At 45.2% G+C, this 26,674-nt stretch overlaps 1 protein-coding gene across 17 annotated transcripts in view; it reads left to right on the forward strand.

Annotated features, from left to right (window-relative positions):
• The window catches only part of WDFY4 (WDFY family member 4), a 289,400-nt gene that overhangs the window by 186,398 nt on the left and 76,328 nt on the right, over window positions 1-26,674 (forward strand). For all 17 annotated transcript variants that reach the window (XM_084996485.1, XM_084996486.1, XM_084996478.1 and 14 more), the window contains 5 exons: window positions 1,216-1,293; window positions 7,916-8,122; window positions 9,476-9,527; window positions 12,561-12,724; window positions 25,144-25,292. In XM_084996485.1, coding sequence (XP_084852611.1) covers window positions 1,216-1,293; window positions 7,916-8,122; window positions 9,476-9,527; window positions 12,561-12,724; window positions 25,144-25,292 — 650 coding nt within the window. The remainder of the gene's footprint in view (window positions 1-1,215; window positions 1,294-7,915; window positions 8,123-9,475; window positions 9,528-12,560; window positions 12,725-25,143; window positions 25,293-26,674) is intronic.

Genomic DNA, 26,674 nt, shown 5'->3' on the forward strand with positions numbered 1-26,674 from the left:
CATGAAAAAGCTTTAGCTAACATCACACTTAATAGTGAAAGACTGGGTAGTTCCCCCTAATAATGAGAATAAGACAAAGATGCCCACTCTTACCACATCTAGTCAACATTGTACTGGAGGTTCTAGACAAGGCAGCTAGGCAAAGAAAAGAAATAAAAGGCACCCAAATTGGAAAGAAATGATCTCTGTTCAAAGATAACATGAGATAATCTCAAATAATTCATAGAAGAACTATTAGAACTAATAAATGAATTTGAAAAAGTTCCAAGAGACAAGATCAACCCACATAAATCAATTATGTTCCTGTATACTAGCAATGAACAATCTAAACCAGAAATTAAGAAATCATGAAATGTCCATAGAGGAAGAAATGTAGATTAGTGTTTGCTTTGGCCTGGAAAGATGGAGGAGAGAGAAATAATAGCTAATGGATGTGGAGCTGCTGCTGCTGTTTTTTTTTTTTTCCCAAGATTATTAAAACACTATAAAATTGACTGTAAAGATGATTGCACATAATATACTAAAAACCATTGAGTTGGAGTTCCTGTCGTGGCACAGTGGAAACGAGTCTGACTGGGAGCCATGAGGTTGTGGGTACGATCCCTGGCCTCCCTCAGTGGGTTAAGGATCCGGTATTGCCGTGAGGTGTGGTGTAGGTCGCAGATGCGGCTCGGACCCCATGTTGCTGTGGCTCTGGCGTAGGCCAGCAGCTGCAGCTCCAGTTAGACCCCTAGCCTGGGAACCTCCATATGCCACGGGTGCGGCCCTGAAAAGACAAAAGACAAAAAACAACAAAACAAAAAACCATCGAGTTGTACACTTTAAATGGGTGAATTGTATGGTATGTGAGTTACATCTAAATAAAACCTGTTTAATAAGCAAGTAAAAAATATTTATGAAATGGAAAAAAATGAGAGCAAGAATCTCACAACATGGACTCATACCCAGAACCAGAAAGATCTCAAATTGAAGAGAAGAAGATGATTATCTCTTAGAAGCTAATTCATCACAACTGAGTGGCAGCACCCACAAACGTGGATGTGAGTGTGTATGTGAATGTGTCAGCGTAGGTGACACATGTATTCATGGGATTGTGACTGTTTCGACCAACAAGTCCTGTAACTGTTACTTCCTCTGGTAATTGACCAAAGCAGAGAAATGCTCATCTAAAATCTCAACGGTTGTTACCTGTGACTTGTTTTCTCTTTTCTCCAGGACTTCGTGTCGTGTATCGAGAACTATAGACGAAGAGGACAGGAACTATATGCATCTCTATACAAAGATCATGTACAGGTAAGAAATACGACCGTTCCTTTCTCTGCTTAGTAGCCTGGAATCCAAACTTGAACTAGAAATAAAGAATCACAAGGGCCCTTGGATTCAGTTCTAAATTAGCTAAGTCCCTCATTGGTTACCATTTCAGTCCCACTTCCATGACTGGTATGGTGGGATTTGGACTCACACTGTCAGCAGCTGAGGAGATAGGCAGTGTGTCCATCCACTTCTCTACTCATTCACCCAGTAGTAAATAGGCAGTGAGAGCTCAGGGCGCCTCAGACCCTGTCCTAGGAGCAAGAGGCAGGATTGTAAACACAACAGACACGGGCCTCACTCTCAGATAGTGTCACTCTAAAGGAGAGAGACACTGTACAAATCAATCCATCATTATAACTTGGAATGAGCAGTGGCCAGGGAACGTAGAGGTGCAGTGGGAGATTATAATGGGGGGAAGACTTTAATTCGGGCAGATTAGAGACCCTCTCCAAGGGAGTGACCTTTAGATTGAAACCTGAAGAAGGGGGGAAATGGGCTAACGTATTTTAAGGACATGGTTTTGGCTAAGGGGAGAGAATGTGTGAAGCTCCTGAGTCAAGAAAGCCCTGGATGACACCAGTTAACTGGAAAAAGAACAAATGACTGGGATGACCTGAACTGTTCACAAGGGTGGACGAAGAGGAGGCAGGGCAGAGCAGACAGGGCTTGCTGCCCCTTGAGGGGTTTTGCGTGTTCTAGGGGCAATGGCTTGCCACTGATGAGGGCTGGTTTAGATAGCGAAAACACATCTCTAAGTGTGATTCTGCACAGTCTAGGTAAAGAGTGCTGGCTGTCATGCCAGGGAGACCTCCACTTTAATCTCAGGTCTGCCCCTTCCTAGGCCTGGAATCTCAGCCTCCGGGTCCCTGTCTTAAGATAGGGTAGTACTGCCAACCTGTAAAGATTAAAGAACAAGTGTAGAGCACCTAGACGGTGGCTGGCTGGGAATAGATGTCCCATATGTGGTTATGAAATGGCTAAGAAGTTCATTTTTAGCTGGTGTTACAGTCATTAACAATTTTTTTTAATCTTTTTGCCATTTCTTGGGCTGCTCTCCTGGCATATGGAGGTTCCCAGGCTAGGGGTCTAATTGGAGCTGTAGCCGCCGGCCTACGCCAGAGCCACAGCAACATGGGATCCGAACCGCGTCTGCAAGCTACACCACAGCTCACGGCAACGCCGGATTGTTAACCCACTGAGCAAGGCCAGGGATTGAACCCGCAACCTCATGGTTCCTAGTCGGATTCGTTAACCACAGCACCACGACAGGAACTCCACAGTCATTAACAAATTTTTTGAATGATTGCTAGTAATAGAACACAGTAATATTATTAAACCTTTATGAATTATATTTTTACTTTACAATTTCTCTGTGCCAAAGCCAGTGCTAGATATAATAAAGGTAGAGATGATATTGATACTTCTCTGCCTTGAATGTTCTTAGCATGCATTAGAGGGACCAAGAGTAAAGAAATAACCACAATCAGGCTGATGAGGCCAGTACTAGGGTGTTTTTCTGTAAAGAAAGGAGCAGGAAGGTGTAAGGAACTATTGGATGTGCCTGAGGTAGGATGAGGGTTCAAGGAAAGGTGAAACAGTAGTCCCCAAGATCAAGGGAAACAAAATAGGCTCTGATCAACTTCAGCCAAGTAACCCAATCTAAGTCCCCCCATAAATGATGTTTGGGAGCCCACAACATACCCCTGGGAATAGGGGCTTGTGAGATGTGTAGCCTGAATCCTAGAGACACACAGTCTAGCAATACAGCCCCCCAGGCTGCCCTGTGTGACGAGATGGGCCGTTCATGAGACATGCCCATGGTGGGAGAGGAGGACTGGGGGTAGGTGCACTGAGTAGGTGTCCTGCTGGCTTATAAGTGGGTGTTACCTATGTCCCTCGGACAGGCCCTTATATGTCAACACCTCACCACTTGAATTCACTGATTTCATTTGTAACTAGCAATATGGCTGATAAATTCAGTTGCCATTGGGGGAGTAATAAGATGAATCATTTAGGATTGCATCCTTTATTTAGGGACATTCTCATCGCATTTGTTCCATTTCAAGAAAGAGGATGTGTTTATCTAAAGTTCCAAATGAGTGTTTATTCAAGAATGTAGCCATTTATCTTCCTGTGGTTGGAAAAGCCTGGAAGATTGGGTCGTGGCTGGGAGAGATGTGCTCTGTGGTACTTCGTGGATTTCTGATGAAATCTGAAAGATTGACAGTTCGTAGGGAAGGACAGACCGCAGCAGAGGCTCTGAGCCCAGAAGGCAAGGGTCTGGCTTCCTGGAACGTCAGCCTTGCTTGTGTTCCATAGCGGGCCTGACTGGGGCTCAGAGAGGACTTAAGAAAGTTGTATAGAGTTTTACTGTTGACTGAGATATTTTTGAGAAAATCAGCACTTGAGGCTAATCCATAAGGATACTTTCCAAGTGTTTAAATATTTAAGACAGATTGTTTCAATATTTAAACATGTATAGATGTAATCACTGTCTGACAGAGATAATGGGGTCTGGAGCCTTCACCCCACTTTCTTTTAAGGGCAGTACACTTTCCCAGGGCAGGCCCCACTCCACTTCCAGAAAAGGAAAGTCCAAGTTCTGGAAAGAAATCAGGCTTTTAAATCTGTCATGTTCTTCAAGGATAGCTCCTCCTAAGAACACTCAGTGAAGTCCTCCCAAGAGGGTGGAGAGAGATTCAGGGGCCCCAGCCCACACGGCTCTCAGCCATAGATTGTGTAGGACATCTCTAACTTGGCGTTTTATGGACACTGAGAGGTCACTGGAGATGGTAGGTGTTCACAGCATAACAAGATCGCGTTAGCAAGTGCCGTGGAAGTGAACTCAAGCATCACTATATCCCCCATCATCCCAGCACCAGCAAACCTTGCGATTCTGATATTCAGTCTCCTAAATTTTGCATCACTCCAGAAGTACTGGCAAAATCAGGCGCCTCTACTGTGGCCCTGCCCAGATGCCCCTTTGCCATTTCTAATTCTATTCGTTCTCTTCTCTGTGGTCTGGCTGCTCTGGTTCTGCTCTGTTATAGACCCAAACTATCTGTCCTTATACTGAGTCCTCATCATACTGTATAGATATGCCTCATTCTGTCTGTGCTGTTTTTTGAAAATTACAGTTTTTACTGATTAAAGCTTTACAAGAAGCTTTCCACTCCAGAAAAGGCCTTTCTTTTAGTGTGTGAGGGGCATTGCTCTGTCCCACTCTCTTTGGGGCTGTCTAGGGGCCAACAGGTTATTTCCATTTTCACTCAATATCTATATATCCATTAAGTTTTGGTCACAGCTCTTTCAGGTGTAACTATCAGAAACTCAACTCCAGTTGGCTTAGGCAACAAATGAAATGTTTTGTGTTACTGAAAAATCCAGGAGATCAGGCTTCAAGAAAAGCTGGATCCAGTTATTCAAACTCTCCTCAAAGGAATCTGTCTCCTCTCCTCACCTTGCTCTTTCTCTCTTAACACATATACACACACAAAGACACACGTTCATGGAGTTCCTGTCGTGGCTCACCAGTTAATGAACCCGACTAGCATCCATGAGGATTCGGGTTCAATCCCTGGCCTCACTCAGTGCGTTAAGGATCCAGCGTTGCCGTGAGCTGTGGTGTAGGTCGCAGATGCTGCTTGGATCCCGCGTTGCTGTGGCTCTGCCGTAGGCCAGCAGCTACAGCTCTGATTTGACCCCTAGCCTGGGAACCTCCAAATGTCTTGTGTGCAGTCCTAAAAATACAAAAAGACAAAAAAAAAAAAAAAAAGACACACGTTCACATAAACATACACACAAATTTATGAGATTACTAATATACTTCAGGCACCAGGGCCCATGGAGGAGAGGGCATGCGAAGCTGGAGTGAACTCACACTCTACTCCCCAGGCTGTAAATCCTAGAACAAGGCAGCACTCATATAAAGGATGGAAAATCATCTAACTTGTACAAAGGGATAGCCTCATTGCTGTCTGTAAGTTCTATCTGCCTCAGGTACAGATATATCAGGTGCCTTTTCCTGATGCATATAAGGTTGCTTGGAGCAGGGATGGGCAGCCTCGAACATGTATACATACTCCTTCCTCTCTGACGTCTCCTCTGTATGCTTTTAGAGACCACTAGTCCCAATCCCAGGGAATGAGGCCCACTAGCCCACCCTACAACCATTCATCACCCCTAAAGCGAGGGCTGGGGTCAGCCTGCACTAGAGACTGAAAGTAGGGAAGGGCTGATTGCCAAGAGGAAAGTCTCAGTGATGCTACCCAATAGTTTCTATTTAGTTGAGAGTCACAGCTGCTTCTTAGACACCAGCATCACTGCCTCTGTGTCTAGTGTGGCCAGTGACTCACTGGAGGTTTGAACTGAAAGAGGACCTTACCTTGTTCAGAAACACGGGCATTGCAGGACACCTTGAAGATGCAGGAACTCAAGACTTTGCTTATTTAATCATTTCACCTCTGCTGTCCCGGGACTGCATGTAGACCTCAATAGTGGACTAAATGACCACTCATTTCTGAGGATCTTATCACTGACGCATATCTGTCTTGCTGCAGGTATTCAATACAAAGCATTTGCTCTGTGATTAAAAACTCAGGCAGTCATGAACCTCCAGGTTGCATATGTGGAGCCTTGGGATGGAAGGGATGCTCTTAAAAGACTAATTTGAAACCCTAGGTGGACAGCCCAATAGCTTGAGATTGTTTATCCTCTATGAAGCTCAGTGTAGATCTACAAATGCAGCAAAAATCTCCAAGGATTTGAAATATTTCCTCCAAACAAGTATTTGTTTCATATGACCAAATCCCTCTAAAACACTGTGGATAGACATTATTTTTCTGGAGTTTTTTATTTTTAATTTTTTAAGTTTTTTTATTTTTGTCTTTCTGTCCTTTTTAGGACCTCACCCTGTGGCATATGGAGGTTCCCAGGCTAGAGGTCTAATCAGAGCTGTAGCTGCCAGCCTACGCCACAGCCACAGCAATGCCAGATCTGAGCCATGTCTGCGACCGATACCACAGCTCACGACAATGCCAGATCCTTAACCTGCTGGGCGAGGCCAGGGATTGAACCCACAACCTCATGGTTCCTAGTCGCAACCTCATGGTTCCTAGTCGGATTCGTTTCTGCTTCGCCACGACAGGAACTCCCTCTGGAGCTTTTTAAATTAACAACTGGAGTACTTGTAAAATGCTGTAACTGTTTTGGATATGAATGTAAGAACTGTGGAGAAACAAATCTTGTTCTGAAATAAGATTTGCTTTATTCACAATACTACTACTAACTGCTTAAGTTGGTTAACACATTAAACTCTTGAAAATATTTTCTCATTTAATCCTTACAGAAACCCATGGCATTATTATTGTGATAAAATTACTAACCAAATTTGACTGATAAGGGAGCTGAGGCTCCTTCAGATTAAATTATGAGTGAAGAACAGAAATGTTGTGACAACTCAGGTTCATCTGACACTGAAAACTATGTCCTAAGAACCATACCATCTGTCTTGTTTTTGTGGGAATTTTCAGGCTCTGAGAACAATTAACCCATTCAAAATGGCCCAGATCTACAGGGTCTAGATCTAAGTCTGCCATTCTTTAAAGGAATACCGGCAGAAATCCTGAGTTAATAAAATGATACTGCCCCCTAGGAAAGGAATTAAGCAAACAGGCTTAAAAAGGCTCTGGAATCGGGCAGATTGGATTTCAGTCTCAGCCCTGTCACCTCTTGGTCCTTGGGGAAGTCACTTCTCCTCTCCGAGACTTGGTTTCTGCATGAAAATAATAGGAAGTACTACAAATTCCAGGTTTTACTCATGGTGCAGAGAAAATGAGATAAGAGTAGGTGAGGGGCTCAGCCTAGTGGATGACAATGAGTTTCTTTTCTCTTTATGTTATGTTTATATAGTCTGTTCTTCATGTCATATCAATACTTGTGCGGTGATATAGGAAACTTCAGTCTAGCATACCTAAGCAGTTCAAGGGTGTTGATGTGCTTTGTAGAAGGTTGGAGTTAATAGTCTCACCAAAGGTATAACAGTCAAGTGCTACGTATGCAAACTATGAGGATGTCATATATATTAGGTAGAATTATCTTCATTAATATCAAAGATTTTAGCTTCTCACCACACCTTCAGTCCAGACACTGGAAGGAGTATTTTTAGCATCATTTTGAAGGGTAGAGGATGTGGTAAAATTCCCTGTCCATTTTGAAGAGTAGGGCTCTGGTGATATTCTGTGTCCATTCTATAAAGTAACTGTCCAATCCACTCTGATGAATAGCATGGGGACCTACCTTTGGGACCTGTTGCTTTCTGCACAGCACCCAGCAGTCACATGGCTCCAAAGGCTAAAGGGAAGATGTTATTCACCTCCTTTAATCTGAATTAAATGGTTTCAAAGCCGACAAACCAGTTTCTTCTCCTGGTCTGGTCTTGGCTCCAGAGAGTATATTACACACCCTGAAGCTGCTTGGGGCTGCCTACAGGGGTGGTTTTCCTTAAGGAATTATGGGGCGCTTGGTCTGTTCACCCCAGAAGGTTTGGGGCCAAGCCGGTGAGGGAACATGTCCGGGGTGACACTGTACTTCTCCTTCCCAGAGGCGGAGATGTGGCAACATCCAGGCAGCCAGTGCCTGGGCCAGGATCCAGGAGCAGCTTTTTGGGGAACTGGGCTTGTGGGGTCAGACGGCAGATGCCACACCGTGCCCCCAGTGGGAGCTGGACTGGAGAGAAGGACCTGCTCGTATGAGGAAACGCCTCAGACGCCTGTCTCCACTGGAAGCCCTGAGTCGGGAAAGGCTCAAGGTAGGAATTAGATGCATTGAGACAGGATGCTTCCAGACAGAAAATGTGTAGGGAGGTATCTCCTTAGCTTTTCCATCTTACCTTGTTTTCTTATGCAGCACTTTGGCATGAGCGGGTAGGAGAAGGAATGTATGCACTCAGCTCTAGGAGAGCTGTTAGGTATTCTTAATGCTGTTTAACAGGAGAAAAGAATCACTAACTCTTAAGGTGCTTAGAACAGGTGCTACAACTACAGCCTAAAAGAATGAAAAAAATGAGCGAGTGATTCATATCTACACCATCGACCCAGTACCATGCAAGTCTGTTAGAATGATTTAGGCAGAGCCATGTGATGGCTCTGCTTGCCCAAGTTATGTGTCATGGAGCAGTCATAACCAGCATCGCTACAGGCATTATTGTGCCAAGCAAATCCTGTATCAAGTCTTACAGTGGAAATATCTTGAACTCAGCTATTTCTGCATACTTGAGCCAGTGACCCACTTAGTCCAAATGACACTGGGATTGGATTCCCAGGCAATGGAATCCTGGCAGTCCCTGGGAATTTGCTGTCATGAAGCTTGGACTCCCTGTCAACGTATATTTTTGCCTTTTAAAGGTTGGAGAATGATCCTTGGGTTGGTAGTGGATGTAAAAGAATCTGCTAAATAATGTTTCATGTCCTCATCGAACAATCCTGATTTAAGATATTCTAAAAAGCAGACTTCCAAACCCTGAAACACAAGACATTTCCTTCTGCACTACAGTGTTGGGTTTATTCTCTAGTCTGTCTTTTGTCCATGTTAAATCCTTTATAAAACCTAATGAAAAATTATATTTCATATATTCAGTAGACACTTTAATTTTTAATGCATCGTCAACAAACATCTGGTGGTCTATAGTATTTTTTCTTCGATGCCTTCCTTAGGAGATGGAGGCAGGAAAAATAAGCCTGCAGATGGTGCTGCTGACAAGGCCAAAAGCTGTCTATGGAACCTGGTCTCTGGTCTCTTGGGTTGTCCAGCCCCAGGCCCTGTCCCTGGTCCCCTCTCCAGGGTGGCCTGTACCACAGACATCCAGGATGCTCTCTAGTCCCATTTGGCATTATCTTTGTTAATTACCGTAAATCCTACTTAATGGAAAATTGCGGGTTTTTTCCCATTTGACTTAGGAACATTAATACTCGCATTTTATTTTGGTCCTGTAGGATTTGGCACTTTGCTTCCCTTGCATCTGGGTCTTGAGTGTATGGGTAATTGGAAGGGGTCATAAGTGTGTGCGTGTGTGCGTGTGTGCATGTGTGTGAATCTGTGGAATGGGGGGAGGGGCATGTATGTATCCAGGATTTAATTTCTCTTTTCTCTGGTTTTACTGCAGGAAAGCCAAGACAGAAATGGTGATATTTCTCAAATAAATGTTGAAAACCAAGGTATTCAGTATATCTGTTTTATTTTACTTTTATATTTAGATCAATTCTTGGTTTTATTTAGCATCTTCTTAAAGGTAGGAAGTTAATATTTTCTAGGAAGAAAATGCTTCAAGTCTAGAGTAGGGAGTTCAAGGCCTTCCATACTGCACTCTCCAGAATGAGGAAGGAGGGACCCATTCCAGACCTGGACACTCCTTCAGGAAAGATTTCTTATTTAGGTTACAACAGTGAGAATGTTTTTCAAGAAATCTTGTCAATTTGCTATATGAGGGAAACCTTAAAAATGCCCTTCCAGGGAGTTCCTGTCATGGCTCAGTGGTTAATGAATCTGACTAGGAACCATGAGGTTGCGGGTTCGATCCCTGGCCTCGCTCAGTGGGTTAAGGATCCGGCGTTGCCATGAGCTGTGGTGTAGGTTGAAGACATGGCTCAGATCTGGCATTGCTGTGGCTCTGGGGTGGGCCGGTGGCTACAGCTCTAATTAGACCCCTAGCCTGGGAACCTCTGTATGCCGCAGGTACAGCCCTAGAAAAGACAAAAAGACAAAAAAATTTTAAAAATCCCCTCCCCAAATACAAACACATGTTCAGTTTGTGACCCAAAACACATAGGAAGAAAAATAGGAAAATGTTTTAGAGCAAAAATGAATGGAACAGATATTTAATACTTATGAGTTCTCTGATTATGAAAAGATATAATGGTCATATTATTTCTCCAATTAAAAAATACTTTAGGAGTTCCCATTGTGGCTCAGAGGTAACAAACCTGACTAGGATGTGGGTTCGACCCCTGGCCTTGCTCAATGGGTCAGGGATCTGGCTTTGCTGTGGCTGTGACATAGGCCAGCAGTTACAGCTCCGATTTGACCCCTAGCCTGGGAACCTCCATATGCCCCATGTGTGGCCATAAAAAAAACCCACAAAAAACAAAAACAAACAAACAAAAAAAACAGCTTTGAATCACTGTGATGTAAATGCTTACACTTTGTGTAATACTCAAGGAGGAATTTGGCTGAGCTGACTCACTGAAAGTCCAATTTACTTGCAGAGGTCATTTTGGCCTGAACATCTTCAACCCATAACAAGCAAACACACAGACACACAGACTATATAAAACTATGTATAAAATTTGTTTCTATCAAAAACTCTGCCTTTTGCTTCAAAAGTTCCCAGTGTGTGAGTTTCATTGTACACTAGGCTAGAGCTAATATCATATCCTTAACCAAATGACAGCTTCCTAGAGGGGTGAGCAGACTTGTCTCATTTGCTGCCATCACCCCAGATTTTGCGTGGAGCTTGCTGGCTGCTGTAACAAAGACCAGAAGTGAGGATCTTGAGCTTTAATCTCAGGTTGATTTGAGGGTCCTGTGGTAGCACAGGACTTGAGATAATATTGTAACACCGATTTTTTGCCTTCTTTTCTTTCCACAGCAAGCCCCACAACCCTAGATCAGAAGGAGAGTCTGCCTGCTCTCCATCTCAGAGTGGGTGGTTGCAGAGGGAGCAGTGATAGAAAGCAGGTGCTGATTTTTATGTGGACAAGGGCCATGGTCTTCTAAATCCCCATGTCCCCTCTAGCAGGGTCCCTGGTCCCCTCCCAGTAGGGAGCTCAGCCAGAGAAGAGAGGGCCATGATTCTCCACCATGCCTTCCTAGGTACCAGTATCTACACACTATTTTCTCTGCCTGAGGGAAAGCCTCTGATGGCTGTTGCTATGAGCAGCAGGTACTTTCATTCATCCACATGTGAGAGTTCCAGGTGGGGAGGAAGTTAAAGAGATAAGCATCTTGGCACCAAGAAAATGCCCAGGAGTGCCCTGACCTTGCGACCATGTGCAACATGCTGCTTCAGGCAGGTGGATACCCAGAACAGGGTGGAGGAGCAAGATCCAGAGATCCACATAGCTATGTGCTTAGCTGGCCCCAAATGCACATGCTCAGGAGTACAGCCCCAGGAAATAAGTCTAGATGTGCACACACACAATTGCAGCACAGTAGATGTGGGTAGTATGGAAATAGAAATGAATTGTATCTCTAAAAATTAGGAGATGGGTTGGGTGATTCTAAAAGAGACACACAAAAGATTATTACTCAGCCACTTAAGTTGCTTTCTAAGAAATTTTAATGGAATGGGAAATTGTTCATGGTATAATCTTGAGCAAAAAAAAAAAAAAAGGAAAGAAAAACTGCAAATTCTTATCATCTTAAAAATTACATATATGTGTGTACATACACATATGTACCTTAAAGTATCAGAAGTCAACCAAATTGTGGCCGGTGAGGACAAACAGTCTGGGGACGAAAAGGTCAGCCTCTGGCCTGAGAGAGACTTGGTTCAGATTCTGCTTCTAATTCTTAGTAGCCATATGACTCTGAGCAAAATAATTAGCCTCTGTCAGTTTCCTCATTTGTAAAGGAAGAAGTCTACCTACAGCCTGGGCAGAACTAGATGAAAAATGTCATTGATGTATCCAGCACAGAGAAAGTGCTCATTAAATGGGAGCTGTGGTTATTAGCACTCTCTCTGCATACATGCTTGCTGTTTGTTTTACTTCTCACAATTTTTGTATTTCTTCCAAACTCATGGGGTTTTCTAAGTGTTTTTGTTTGTTTGTTTTGTTTTGTTTTTACAATAAGAAGATAATGCTTCCATAATTAGGAAAAAACCCACTCATTTAAAAGAGTGAACAAAGTGAAGTTCAGGAAAGGTAAATCCTGGGTGACCTTCCAGGGAATTGCTTTACTGACTAATGAAGGTGAACTTTGCACTGTTGCCCTGTGGTCACTGGAGAGCAGCCAGGCCAGGGCACCCCTTCCGGGGTGAATCAACCTGCAGGCGGGTTCAACCCATGTAACAAGGTCGGAGGGTGGTGTCCACTAGCAGAGACGGTGAGGGACACGCTGGTATCCACACCCTTCACAGCTGCTCTGAAACCTTGCAGTCCCCCCCAGAGACTCAGGCTCAGGCTGCACACCGTCCCTCTTGACGCCAGGTGGCTCATGCCCACACTGTTTGTCCCTTTATGCTGCTGCAGATGAGTTGACACCAAAGGAAGCCGAGGGCGAGAGGGACAAGTTGGCAGACTGCACCCAGCTGACCTTCTTCCCTGCCTTACATGAAAGCCTGCACTCCGAAGATTTCTTGGAACTGTGTCGGGAAAGACAAGTTATTTTACAAGAACTTCTTGATCATGAAAAGGTAACGCAGCCCATCATGATTATTCTTTAAAGGTCATCAGACATAAGAAAACTAAGCTTTCTGCACTCACATGGGAAGTGATATCTCCATTCACCATAAAAAAAATCAATGAGCAAGAACAACAATACAGTCCTAAATTTGTGGGCATAGAGCAAGGGCAGAAATGCCACACACATTGCATCAAAATGTTTAGAACATATGAATCAAGCTAATTAGCTATTAAATTCAGTATGTTCAGATGTCCTACATTGACCTTTATAATAACCTTCAAGGCCAGTTTTAAGTTTAGAATTCTTAACTTGCTTCTAGTTCAGCACCTTGCTCTCCTGCTCAGAGCCTGACCACCCTAGGGGATCCATCCTACACCTGAGTGTGGGCCCTGATGGATGTGTTTGGACACCCTGCCCCATAGGTACCAGCTGTTCCCACACTCCTTACCCTGAAACCAGCTTCCCTTAGTCACCATTCAAGCCTAGAAGAAGTACACTCGTGGCACCATCAGCCTTCATAAGGGTGGACTTGGAGATGAAGTGTGCATGGCCAGGAGGCAGGCTGGGCCAGTTAGCAAGGGAAGCCAGGTTTGGGGATGCCAGCAGCGGGACTGTGGGAGGCCAGGCTCTGGGTGTTCACGTCCCCTGGGTATGACTGGAGGAGAGTCAGGGGCTTCTTGAAGTATGGGCCCAAGGTAGGACCCCTCTTACACAAGTCTGAGAAAGTATGGAAGACGAAAAAAGACCTGAGCTGAAATCTCAACTAAATGGCCGTTACCTAACCTTTATAAGCCTCAGTTAATTTCATCTTTAATAAGAAGTGTATAGCAACCATTTCACAAAATTCTCATAAGACTTAAATGGGACCATGGAAGTAAGAGACTGATGCAGAGCCTCACACATATGAAGTAGCTCCTTAAAGACCACTTCTTTTCCCTTTCCAAAGGTTGAATGGTTTAAGGGCTGAGGGGACCCCCCATCTATCTCATCCATCAACTCTTCTATATGGATGTAAGTGAAGAATATACTCCAGCAAAATAGAGGATATGGCCAGATGAGGCCGAAAGCCATGCAGGGACCACACAGAGGTGAAGGCAGGCCTGAGAGCTGAGGGTTGAGGAGAGTGGAGATGAACTATGGGCCACTGAGGAAGCAGCCTGGATTTCCAGGAGCAGGTGACAAGCTCAGAGAGCCTGTGATAGGCATGAGCAAGGTGCAGAAACTGAAGCATCTCCTTTCCAGAACCAGATTCTTTACACAGACTCCCAGAAGAGTTTGACAACTGGCATTTGTTCCTTCCAGGGGTTGGGTAAAAGGGCTGGTTTGAAGTGCATTGGACAAATGGATGACGGCAAAATTTCTGCCAAGTTGCTTAGCTGCTTTCAGGTTTTCGTAATGGTTCAAGCATCATAGTCCTAGAACAAAAAAGTCCTTATACCCACTTAAGCTACAGCTTTCAGACAGAGAGCAAGTCCCTATCATATCTTGCCATGTGCCTTTGCTCATGTTGGTTTTTCTATCTGCATTGCTCTGCACACTAGACTCCTGGCAGCTGACTCTCCAAAGCCCATCTTGACTGAACTGGGGAGCTGGTCTCTCCCTCATCCCTGCCTCCACTGCTCCTGTGTTCCCTCCTACCCTTGCTCCTGGCCTACAGACTAACCTTCACCACTTCACCTGTCTGCCTCTCTCACTGATGCTCCTTAATGGAGGGACACCCAGGTACCTAACCTCAGGGATGCCTGGAGAAGCCATTCAGTAAACACCAGTGGATGAAAATTTATTACATTCATGTTCATTTTACTTTGTTTATAGAAGTAGTGTACATCTACTGTGTGAAAGTTTAAAAAGTGAGTATGAAGACTTACATATGTATCATATGCATATATTTATATATGTTTGTATATATATTCATCATACACAGCTGCTGAGTCCTAACAGCTGATAACAATTTGAACATATATTAATATGTTCATATAGGTAAATGCATATTTAGTAAACACGGGAAGCTGTCAATCCACACCTGGCTCGCTGTGTTGGCAGGGACTCCAGGCTGTGCAGACAGGAGCATGTGAAACCCAGCAGGGGCCGAGGCAGGAGCTGTCCTGTTTCCACTTAGTGCTTGGTGTCCCCTTGCCTGCCTGCCAGGAGGGACCCTCTGGAGTGGAGGGTGGGGCCAAAGGAGTGTCAGCTCCCAGGAATGGGGGACTGAACAGCTGCAAGGGCAAGGCAGTTTGTTCTCTGTGTGAGTTGTTTTGATCCATTTTGTTGGGGTGTGCTTGTTTTCTCTGACTTCATGGTAAATTGCAAGAGAGATTGTTTCTGATTCAACCTGAGTTCGTGCAGGGTTAGTGGAACCAGACACAGCTGTTCCCTGGAGAAGCAGGTCTAGCAGACCAGCCAGCGCCATAGAGGATAAGGTGGATGGGGCTCTTACCTGGTCCCAGGCCTACCTCCATCACTTATACTGTGTGTCCTTGACCCAAACTCCATGCCCAGCGCAGGGGAGCTCTTGGTGGCTTGTATCTGCTATAATCTCTGTGACCATCGTTCTTCTTTCATCGTACCTTAGGATTTGTTCTCTCACTCCACGAAGAGGTTTATGAACCCTGGTACCTAGGCCATGGCTCTGAGGAAGTGGGAAGGTAGCTGTCAGTGCTAATGAGGAGGTGCTCCTACTTTAAACCAGGTCCCAGCTGGAACTCCTGGATGCTCTTGGGACCCTGTGAGACCAGGAACTGCAGACATCTGACAAGTGCTGTGCTTGGAGAGAGCTTGGAAAAAATGGGAGAATTCAGGTCTGAGTGGGTCTGTTTCCTGCTGAGAGGGTGGAGAATGAGACAGGGTCAGAGTAGAATCCACAAGAAACCTGACCTGCTAAGATGCAGCCCATCTAGGGCTCTATGCCCACTGCAAAATACAACATTTTGTGGGAAAGAGGGAAGTTACTGGGTTTGGGGCCTGAACTGGTGTGTGGTGAGGCCCCTGAATTTAAAGCATGAGGCAGGGAGGAGCTTAGGGAAGCAGGCCTGGAAACTCAAGGATATCCATGGGCTGGAGGAGTGAGCAGTGTCATTATGGACTGCAGAGCTCACTGGGGAGTAGGCCCTCGTAACTGGCCCCCTCCAGTGTCCATACCTCCACCAGCCAGATCCCCACAGCCCCGCAACCACCAGCTCAGTGCTCTCTTTCAGCCGGAGGCCTCCTCCTGGGTGAGCCCGTGCTTGCGTGTTATCCACAGCCCACTCATAGCCTGGGCCGCCCACATCACTCTGCTCACTCTGCTGCCAGCACCCCTCTTATCGCATGGCTCTGTAATTATTTCTGAGTTTTCCTGTGATGTCTCTAAAGGCGGGGACAGGCTGGAATTCATCCTTGTCTCTCCCTTTCCTGACTCATACTATTTATGCTCTGGAAAGATCTGCCAAACTAGAGAACAGCCGTGTCAGGGGGCCATCCACAGGGAGCCCCCCAGGGGTGCAGGAGAGTGGAGTAGGGGTTCAGGGTTTGGGCAGCCTGCCTGCAGCAGTGACCTGGGTCTGCTCTCACACACCTGGGGACCTGGCCTGAGGGGTGGCATGCCCTGGGTGTACCTGGTTCATGGGGGAGATCCCTTCCGGGAGCAGGTGAGCTACAGCTGAGCAGGGCCTGGCAGCCTTGCAAATCCACCACCGGGAAAGGAGATACTAGCAATTCATGCCCAGGAGGGCAGCTTGGCATAGGGACAAGTGCTCAGACTAGATGGAGAGCCTGGTTCTGCCCTTTGTTTATCGCTGCTCTTGGCAAAAACGGCAATAGCTGGACATCTGGAGCCCTTGCTTTGGGTGCTTTTTATATGTTTCATCTATTCTCACCACAGCCCTGTGAGGGGGGCTGTTATCATTTCTCTCTTAAAGATGGCAAAACCAGGGCCTGTGGGGCTGCTAACTGAAATTGCTCTGTTTTCATCTCAGATCTGTTTTATTCCAATCTTTCCCATCTTTCTCCTGTCTCCCAATCTATTATGTCAGGAAGTTACATAAACTCTCTACCACCCTATCCTTCAGCACCCTTCGCACACTGGGACTGGGACTTCTTGGCCCCAGATCCTCCTCTGCTTCCTTTGCAAAAGTTCTGGTTAATGCTGCCCCAGGCAGTCAGGCCTCCAAGTCCCTCACCACACAGGGACATAGTGTGCCAAGGCATGTGCCAACCTGCCTGCTTGCACATTCCTCAGCCCCAGCTCCTCTGTAACCTCAGTGCTTGTCTGCCATGCTCATTGTCAAGGACAGATGCAGGCAGTTGGGGAAGGAAGGATTGCTGCACTGACCCTGGAACTGTGAATGCATTCAAGCAGACTTGGCAAGTGTGCCTAGGGCACGTGTGTGTGTGTGTGTGTGTGTGTGTGTGTGTGTGTGTGTTGGGGGCAGGCAGGACGGGTGGTTATTCTTGGCTGTGTTGAGACATTTTGTAGCAAGCATTGTTGTAAGCTGACAACTCCCCTAATTCAGATGTCTCCGTAAGACCTCTTGGGCCTTGGGCTTCTTCTAAGTCTGTGTCTTTCTAAGTCTTTCCACAGAGTGTGTGTGATGGGTGTGTGCTCACACTCAGGACACACGGAACACCAGCCTTCAAGGGGCCGCACATAAAGAGTCCTGGCTTCAGGGGACCCCTGACAAGCCCTGGCTCCTCCTCCCCTGCCATCTCAGAAGCTGGCTTTTATGGCCCTTGCCAGACACAGCCCAGGAGACTCTTGGGCAACTTCCTTCCAGACTTCTGGATGGCTTGTCCCTGACAGAAGCCTCCGGGGGAGGCAGGCAGACCTGGAGCTCAGAATGGCAGCAGCCTAACTCATTTCTTTGTGCGAACATCGGAGCTGTGATTGCCTCCGGCGCTACCTGGGACAGTAATTGTTCTGTGCCACTTTTGTGTCATTGATTAATGATTCCCAGAACCACAAACACATTTCCCTGCAAACAGCTCCGTTTGACACGAGGAGTGGTTTATTTAATGCATGTTAACTGTGGGCTTGTGTCAGCCACTGTGTGGTTGGGGACGGTTGCTTGTACCCCCTCCATGGAGCTGCTTCCAGAAGTGAGAGTCAAAACTCACAGGAGAGCTGTTTTTGCATTGCGGATCTTTTTAATTATATGAAAAGCTAAACATTTTTTTTTCATACAAGCTCCATATAAAATGTTAGTTTGACCTTGGTAGAAAGGAATCAGCTCAAAGGAAAATTTGCTCTGGACAGCAGGGAGCAGCAGCAAGCTCTTCCTAGGTATTTTTTAGCTGAGGTCATTTGTAGAAAGGGAAGAAGTGTGTTAACTTTTGCACACGGTAACGCCCCCGCCCTAGTGAGTCACCACGACTGACTTTCTAAAGTGCAGAGCTGCCTGTGTTGTCCCTACCTAACATCTTCTGAGGCTTTGTTTGGTGTACTTTGGGCACGGCCACTTCTGAGCCGGCCCTGTGCTTCTCTGGACTTGCCTCTGTCACCTTTACTTGGGTGCATGTGTATGTACTTGTACACACACACACACACATATACACACACCTCAGACTTCTTACTCTCTTACTCTAATACAGAACTTCTTATAGTCTCTAAACATGTCCAGGTGGCTCAAGACTTTGTGCCTTGAGTGTGCTACAAGCACCTGTTGTAACTCAGGAGCATCCATGAGGACGTGTGTTTAATCCTAGGCCTCCCTCAGTGGGTCAAGGATCTGGCTGTGGTGTAGGTTGCAGACATGGCTCGGATCTGGCATTGCTGTGACTGTGGTGTAGACTGGCAGCTATAGCTCCAATTGGACCCCCAGCCTGGGAACCTCCATGTGCCTCACTTGCAGCCCTAAAAAAGCAAAAAAAAAAAAAAAAAAAAAAAAAGAAAAAGAAAAAAGAAGACTTTGTGCCTTGGAATGTTTCTCCTCTGTTTTTCTCTTCTTAACTCCTAACCCCAGCCTTGGCTCACCCCCTTGGAACCTACAGCTCTGTGGTCACCTCTGCCCCCTCTCCCGCCCTGTCTGGGCCAGGCACTCTCTCTGTGCTCCCAGAGCACTTGCATCTCCCTACAACCCCATCTCATGCACCAGAACAATTGATTTTCTCCCTTTCCTGTTGGACCATGAGCACCAGGAAGATGTGCTTTATCTCCCCATGTGCCTGCGCAGGGCGCACACTAAACAGCTGGGCGTGTCTGTTAAAAGAAAGCATGAGCAAATGAATGAGTTATAGCACCATGCCTGCATGAGATGAGACATCATCTTCCATAGCTTCACTGGTGTCCATATGTCAGTTTCTCAAAGTATGGTCTTCAGATAGTCTGTATCAGAATCATCTGGGCTGCCTATGAAAATGCAGATTCCAGGGTGCACTCTGCATCCGCCAAATCAGAGCATCTGGGAATGCAGCCTTGGGATATGAACTTTAACAAGATATCCAGGTGATTCTCATTCTTACCAACTTTTCAAATAAATGCCTGAGACCCACGAGTCCGGGTTTTATGATGTACAGAACTGCCCTGGCTAGAAATGTGCTCCAACTTCAGTCAGACCCCAAAGTGCAGATCCTTGGTAAATGCAACTTATGCAACACCCTGTGCTTTGAACAGTCTTCAGGACATGTAATCCCTTTCTCATCACACTGATGCAGTTTCAAATCTTTTGCATTTGGTCTCCCCTGAGCTGGCAGAGAAAGGCTGGAGGCAGGGCTCTTCTCAGGCTTGCAGAAGTGGCACCTGCAGGCAGGCAGGGGGCGCCCCTGCTCCTTGTCTCCCTGAGAAGATGAGTTGCCATCCATCTGCCACTGAGAGATCCACGCGTCATATTTCTCCTCAGATTTGCCAAATCGACATTTGAAAAATAGAATCTCTTTATTGTTTCAATACACATCTCTTTGATTACCAGTGTGACTGAATGCTCCATCTAAAAGTGATCAATATAGAAAAAGCAAGAATGAATATGTATGCATGACTGGGTCACTTTACTATACAGCAGAAATTGGCACAACACTGTAAATAAACTATACGTTAATAAAAATCATTAATTAAAAATAATACAAGTACTGATAATACAAAGTTTTACAAAAAAAAGAAAAAAACGAAATAAGAGAAAAAGTCGATGCCCAAGTTCACAGGTGGCCCACATAAATGGAATTGAAATAGCCTCTCTCCTTTTGGATACCTAACTTTTTTCTCAGCAATCTGTGGTTTTTTGAACTAAGAGAATATTTATTCCATACAGCAGTGTGACAGAATGTATTGATAACAAGGTCTAGGTGAGCAAACGTGTGGAAAGAGAAGCGTGAGGAGGGCTGAAGCTTTCTGGACAGTAGGTTTTGCGCACAAGTAAGTGTATTGAATGCACACATTAGCTCTGTTATCGGACACCTGGTATGACAGTTCTGGATCTAACCTTTTCATCTATAAAATTAGGGCATTGCACTAAATTGCAGACTAGTGTACTGGAAAAATCTTCAAGGAGCCTCCAGTCCACCCTCCCCTTTTGCAGACGGGCACACCGAGGCTGGCTCTAGGAGATTGTGCTGGCATGTGCATCCACAGAATGTCCCAGAAAATTGCTGCCTCTAGCTTCAGCTCTGGCAGTTTTGGACTTCCAGGCAACTTTTTTCTCGTCATACCCTGGGCCACGTGTGGCTGCATACTTATTTATCCACCCATCAAGAGAGATAATATATCATTTAGCTGATCTTAAAAAAAGTCTACTTGTGAAGCAGAAGTTCCACTCTTTTTTAAGTGATCAATAGAATCGGGGCATGAGGGATTTCTTAATCATGAGTGAACTTGGTGGTGGAGCCCTTCCAGGGCTCATTTAAATGGAAGGGCAGGTAATAGTTCACTTGGGTTCGTTCTCCCATTTTTAAAATGCCGTTCTTTTCCAGCAGAATCAATTTTTAAGCTATTAACACAAATCTCACCAAGCATTTTTCTTGTGATTTGGTTTATTCTGATTGTTACTTAATTCTCCCCAAAGGAAAACACCAGCAGATCAAGGGAACATGCTGCGGCCCCTGCTGTTGGCACCACAGAGCTTGGGCGAGGGTGGGACATCACAGGGAGGAGAGAGGTTGGGCGGTACCTGGGCCTGGTCTGGTGCCCTGGCCCCACATCTGACATTGTGAACTTGAGGATGAGCCATCTTCTGTACAAAGGCGTAAGAGAACAAGTTGACACAGCTCAACATAGGAAGCATAAACATCCTCCAGTAATGCCGATGGGAGTGTAAATTAGTGTCACCTTGCAGGAGGGCAATCTGGCGATGAATCAGAATGTCCATTGACAGAGGAGTGGAGAAAGAAGGTGTGGTACATATACACAATGGAATAATACTCAGCCATTAAAAGGAAAGAAATAATGACATTTGCAGCAACATGGATGGACCTAGAAATTATCATGCTAAGTGAAGTCAGTCAGACAATGAGGCAACAATATCAAATACTATCACATGTGGAATCTAAAAAAATGACACAGTGAACTTCTTTGCAGAACAGATACTGACTCACACTTGGAAAAACCTAGGTTTCCAAATGAGACAGGTTGGGGGGTGGGGGGATGCACTGAAGGTTTGGGATGGAAGTGCTGTAAAATTTGGTTGTGATGATTGTTATATACCTGCAAATGTAATAAAATTCATTAAGTAATTAAAAAAAGCAAAAAAAAAAAAGAATTTAAAATGTCCACACACTTGACCTGCAATTCTACTTCTAGGCATTAAGCTACAGATTTACTCATGTGTTCAAAGTGACCTGTGTATGAGGATGGTCACTGCAGCACCACTTGTAATGTCAAAACATTTGAAAACACCCCAAGTCGATAGGGGATTTGGTCAAACAAGTTGTGATACATCCAGGCAAGGGAATGATCTGCATCATTTAATGAAAGTGTGACGACACTATTAGAAGTGATTTGGAAGGGTTGCCTAGATGGACTGATAAGGGTAAGAACTGGATGCAAAGCAGAAATTATATGAATATGCTATTTGTGTGAAAAAAAGAGAATATGTATAGCACTTATGTATTCATAGACTCTCTTTGGAAGAATATACTGTAGGAGAGACAAAACTTTTCCTCTCCCCTCTCAGAGTCTCCAGCTAGGCTTGAGAATTGAGTTGACAGAAGACAGATTAACAGGAGGAGAAATGCCTGCACATTTTATTTTTACAGGTATATGGGAGACTTCACAGGACAATGAAGACCCCAAAAGTGGTTAGGCTTATGTGTTCATGTACTAGGTTGAACTGAAAATAGTGACTGTGAAAAAGTAACTAAAATATACAGGGAGGCTAAAGGAAGAGAACAGTTAGTTTAATAAGGTTCGTTTGTGCAGATTTCTCTCCGCCTTGACTCCGTGTCTCTGGTGATAAGAATATTATTTTCCTCTTGGCAGAAGGGGTTTTATCTCCTGCTTTCGAGAAGAAAAGGGGAGGCCAGAGTGCCCTTCTTATACCTGCTGTGTTTCACATGTCATTAACTCAAAATAATCCTTATGCCTAAATAGCCTATTGTGGAGTGGCATATAGAAAACTGGTACTGGTGGTTGCCTCCAGGCAAGGCTTCTAGGGAAGCTGGGGGACTCCACTCAATTGCCTAAGTCGCAAAGTCTTCAATCTTTCCTTTAGTTTTTTGTTTTGTTTTGTTTTGTTTTGGTTTTTTTTTGGTGTTGTTTGTTTTCCTTAGTCTGTCGAGTAGCAGTGCCTGTCTGTTCTACGTCTTCTTGTTTAGAGTCCCCATTTCTCCTCCCACTTCCCTCTGCCACACCCCATCCCAAGCCCTCATCCCTCCACAGGCCCGCTGAAATAGCCATGTGACTGATCACCCACCTTCTACTATTGGCTCTTTCCAATCTATTCTTGGCCCAGTAGTGAGTGTCACCTTTTAGAAAGGACCCCTGCCATGGTTTCCTCTTGCAACTGGAATAAAACCCAACGGCCTTACCAAAGAATCTAAGGTCCCCTGGGATCTGAGCACACCTACTTTCCAGCTTTATCCCAGCCTCACTGACTCTCTTCTGCTGCCCAGATCTACCTTTCTTGCCTCTAGGCTCTGAGCTGGTTGTTATCTTTCCCTGGAATGTTCTCCCATCTTCTCTATGACCGCCCTATTTCTATCCTTCAAGTCTCAGGGTTTGTCTAAAATAATGTTCCCTCCAGGTTTCTCCCTGCCTAATCATTACTGACCTGTTTTGCCTTTTCTCTCAGCAGGTATCACAGTTTGTAACAGTTTATTGGTTGACATGCATGTCTACTATCCATCTTCCCCCAGGAGGGGAGGGCTCTTGTTTATCTTGTCCTTTCCTCTGTCCCCAAAGCCTGGCTCAGGGCCTGCATGTAGTAGGTGCTGAATCCATAACTGTTGAACTGATGAATGTCTGGATGAATGAATGAAGCTGGAAATGAGACCACACTGAACTGTGGCTCTGAAGCTGGTTTAACGGCCAATTACTCTGACGAAGTGGGTGCTAGAAAGGCCGGGATAGCCAGCAGCCTGCAGTAGGCTTGTCCTGGATGCCTTGTCCCGGATTGTAATAGTCAGTGCTTCTCTTGGAACATAACCTTTGGTGAATCTTTTTTTTTAACCAGATGCTGCTTTTTCTTTTTTTCTTTTTTTAATTTTTTTTCTTTTTTTAATTTTAAATGATTTTTATTTTTTCCATTATAGCTGGTTTGCAGTGTTCTGTCCGTTTTCTACTATACAGTAAAATGACCCAGTCACACATATATATATACATTCTTTTTCTCACATTATCCTCCATCATGCTTCATCATAAGTGACTATATATATACAGTTCCCAGAGCTATACAACAGGATCTCATTGCTTATCCATTCCAAAGGCAATAGTTTGCATCTATTAACCCCAAATTCCCAGTCCATCCCACTCCCTCCCCCTCCCCCTTGGCAACTGCAAGTCTGTTCTCCAAGTCCATGAGTTTCTTTTCTGTGGAAAGGGGATCATTTGTGCCATATATTAGATCCCAGATATAAGTGATATCACGTGGTATTTGTCTTTCTCTTTCTGACTTACTTCACTTAGTATGAGAGGCTCTAGTTCCATCCTTTGGTGAATCTTTGCTTTCTGGCCTTGGCCTTCACTTGGACTAATCCCATTAGATGTAGGAGTGTGAGAGCTGGTATTTGGGGCTGCTTTCCAGGTTTCACCACTGCCACTCCATCATTGTTCCCAAAGGTGAGCAGGGAGTTTAGCTTTAATCCCAGGCTCTGCCACTTTGGTGACTGATCTTTGGTAAGATTCTTATTTCTGGACCTCTTTTTTTTTTTATTATTTCTAAATTAGAGTGGTAAGACCACCCTCGCCCAATTATAAGGATTTTATTGGTTAATATGTGTAAAAATTTTACAGTGGTTATATAGTAGTTAAAAAAATCAGTTTCTCTTTTGAATAACTGGAATGAATACAGAATTACCCTGAGAAAATGTTGGCCTTGACCTTACTCTGGTCCTTTTGGGCTCCCACTATCCAGAATTCATGTATTCATTCACTTGTTCCTTCAGAGAATTATTCCATGTAAGGACCCACCTAGTCCTTACTTACATGGAACTCTGGATCATACCAAGACATTATCCCAGGTCAGGGTCCCCATAAAGCTAACTGAACCAGAGATGTGCAAGCAGCAAGTTTTTTGCTAGTGCAGGTCACAGGACTGAGCAAAGAGAGAAGTGGATCTCGGTCTCAGAGAAGGTCTCAGCTGATCCCACAGGAGCTCAGTTAACCTGAATTGAGGCAAAGGGTCTGGCCCTTTCCTCTCTGCATTGACCAGTTGTTGGGTGCAGACAGCCCCTGGGATGGGGACGTTACCTTTGGCCAGATGTTCTGTTTAGCTGAGGGGAGTTCTAGAAAGCCTCCAAATCGTCAACACCTGAAAGAATGTCCCTGAACCTGAAAGGAGGGAACTGAGTGGAGCTCATGCCTCCTCTGCACATACCTTGGACTAGCCTTGGCCTTGCGGATAGGAGTACCAGTCCAACCCTTGCGGTTCTAGGCAGACCCAGTTCCAGTCCTGGCTCAGCCACTTTCCGGCTGGTTCCTGGATAAGCTCCTTCACCTCTGTAACTGAGGAATGCCTTGTACCTCAAAAACTTTCTTCACTGTTTCCTGAGGAATGTTTTTCATGGTTGTGGAGGAGCTTAAAAGTGAGAGAAGAAATGTCGTCATGCTCAATAAACACACTGGCAGCAATAAACACTCATCCACCTGCCCTTGGGGGGATGCAATAACTAAACAGGGGGTTGTGGGTAGAAGTGCCACTTTAACCAAAAAGCAATACAGCTCAGGGCAGCGGCTCTGCCATTCTCACAGGGTGCTACCCTCCCCTCCAGGTACCCTGTGGATGGCTGGCCAGGCCCCCCTGCCCTCCATGAGAGGATGGGCATGCTTCACTTGTGTGTGGCCTGACTCTGACACTCTCTCCCTCCCTCTAGGTAACACAGAAGTACTCCCTGGTCATCGTGCAGGGCCACCTGGTCTGTGAAGGGCTCCTGCTCTTTGGCCAGCAACACTTCTACATATGCGAGAACTTCACGCTCTCTCCCATGGGTGACGTCTACTGCACCCGCCACTGCTTATCCAAGTGAGTGCTCCTCTTCTTCCAGCAGATTCTGCCCCAAACCACAAGCTGCCTTCTCAGCAACCCCCGCGCCTACCTCCCGCCCCTTGTTCTTACCGTAGGCTCAGGTTCCAGCCTGTAACTGAGCCATGAGATAAAACAGAAGAAATTTAAGGCATAGGCATCCATGATTGAGGTTCCTCAAAGCTAAAATCTGGAGCACTTAACAATGTGGCAGCTCCTGAAGCTTCTCCTGATGTGGAATGCACTTCAGGACAAGGGCATCCTTCCTTATGTTATCTGGATAAGAGAATCCAGTCCTATCATCTCACTCATTCACCAGCTTCTCAATTGTTCATTCCTCTGTAAGGCATGTCATGCCCCCTTTGTGCCCACAAGGCACTTGAGTGCAATCAGCAACATAAATAGGTTCTTTTGGAAAGAGTTTGGAGCACATTATCATCAAGGAAAAAAAAATAACGTTATGCGATGACTCTTCAGGGCTCATACGTGGGCAGATGGTGTGGGGCTGGTGTGGTGAGGGACAGCTACTGAAGAAGCAGGCTAAGATCTGGGTCTTGAAGGATGGGTGAGATTTGGGTAGAAAGTTGAAGAGTTGTTTTTACACCAACTAATATCAGAGGTCTTTGACAGGAAATTCCAGTGTTCTTCTTTCTTTTTTTAAAATTTAAATTAAATTTTTGTTTTGTTTGTTTGCTTTTTAGGGCTGCACCCGCGGCATATGGAGGTTCCCAGGCTAGGAAGTCGAATTGGAGCTGTAGCCTCCAGCTTATACCACAGCCAGAGCAATGTCAGATCCAAACCCTGGTTGTGACCTACACCACAGCTCACGGCAATGCCAGATTCTTAACCCACTGAGCAAGGCCAGGGATCGAACCTGCGTCCTCCTGGATGCTAGTCAGATTCGTTTTCACTGAGCCATGATGGGAACTCCATCCAGTGTTTTTCTTTAGGATCAAATGTATTTGGTCTATTTGGATTCAGTCAGTTCTTACTGATTAATTCCCTGGTGTTTATAATGTACAGCCATTCCAAATCAAATTGTGTTTGCACTTTTGCTAAAAGTTCCGTTGTCAAGTTGTATATTTTCGTCCCTTTTAAGAAATTTGGATGAAGATTTCTTTATCCAGTTATGAGCCTTGATTTTTCTGGTTGGGCAAGGCTCAGGTGATGATGAGACAACCTCTTCACCCAGGGGCTCTCTAACTTATATTGAATCACCTGGAGGGTTTGTTAAAATATATATCTGGGAGTCATCGTCATCCCACTTTCTAACATGGTAGGTCTGGGTTGGGGTCTGAGATTTTTAACAAGCTCTCAGCTAATGCTGGTACTACTAGTCTGGGACCACACTTTGAGAGCCACTGTTTAAAACTATTGACAGA

Source organism: Sus scrofa, chromosome 14 (assembly GCF_054392235.1).
Source record: "Sus scrofa isolate SSC_HxYL_T2T_F1_AM1 chromosome 14, Sscrofa_HxYL_maternal_Yorkshire_Landrace_v2.0, whole genome shotgun sequence".
Classification (NCBI taxonomy): Eukaryota; Metazoa; Chordata; class Mammalia; order Artiodactyla; family Suidae; genus Sus; species Sus scrofa.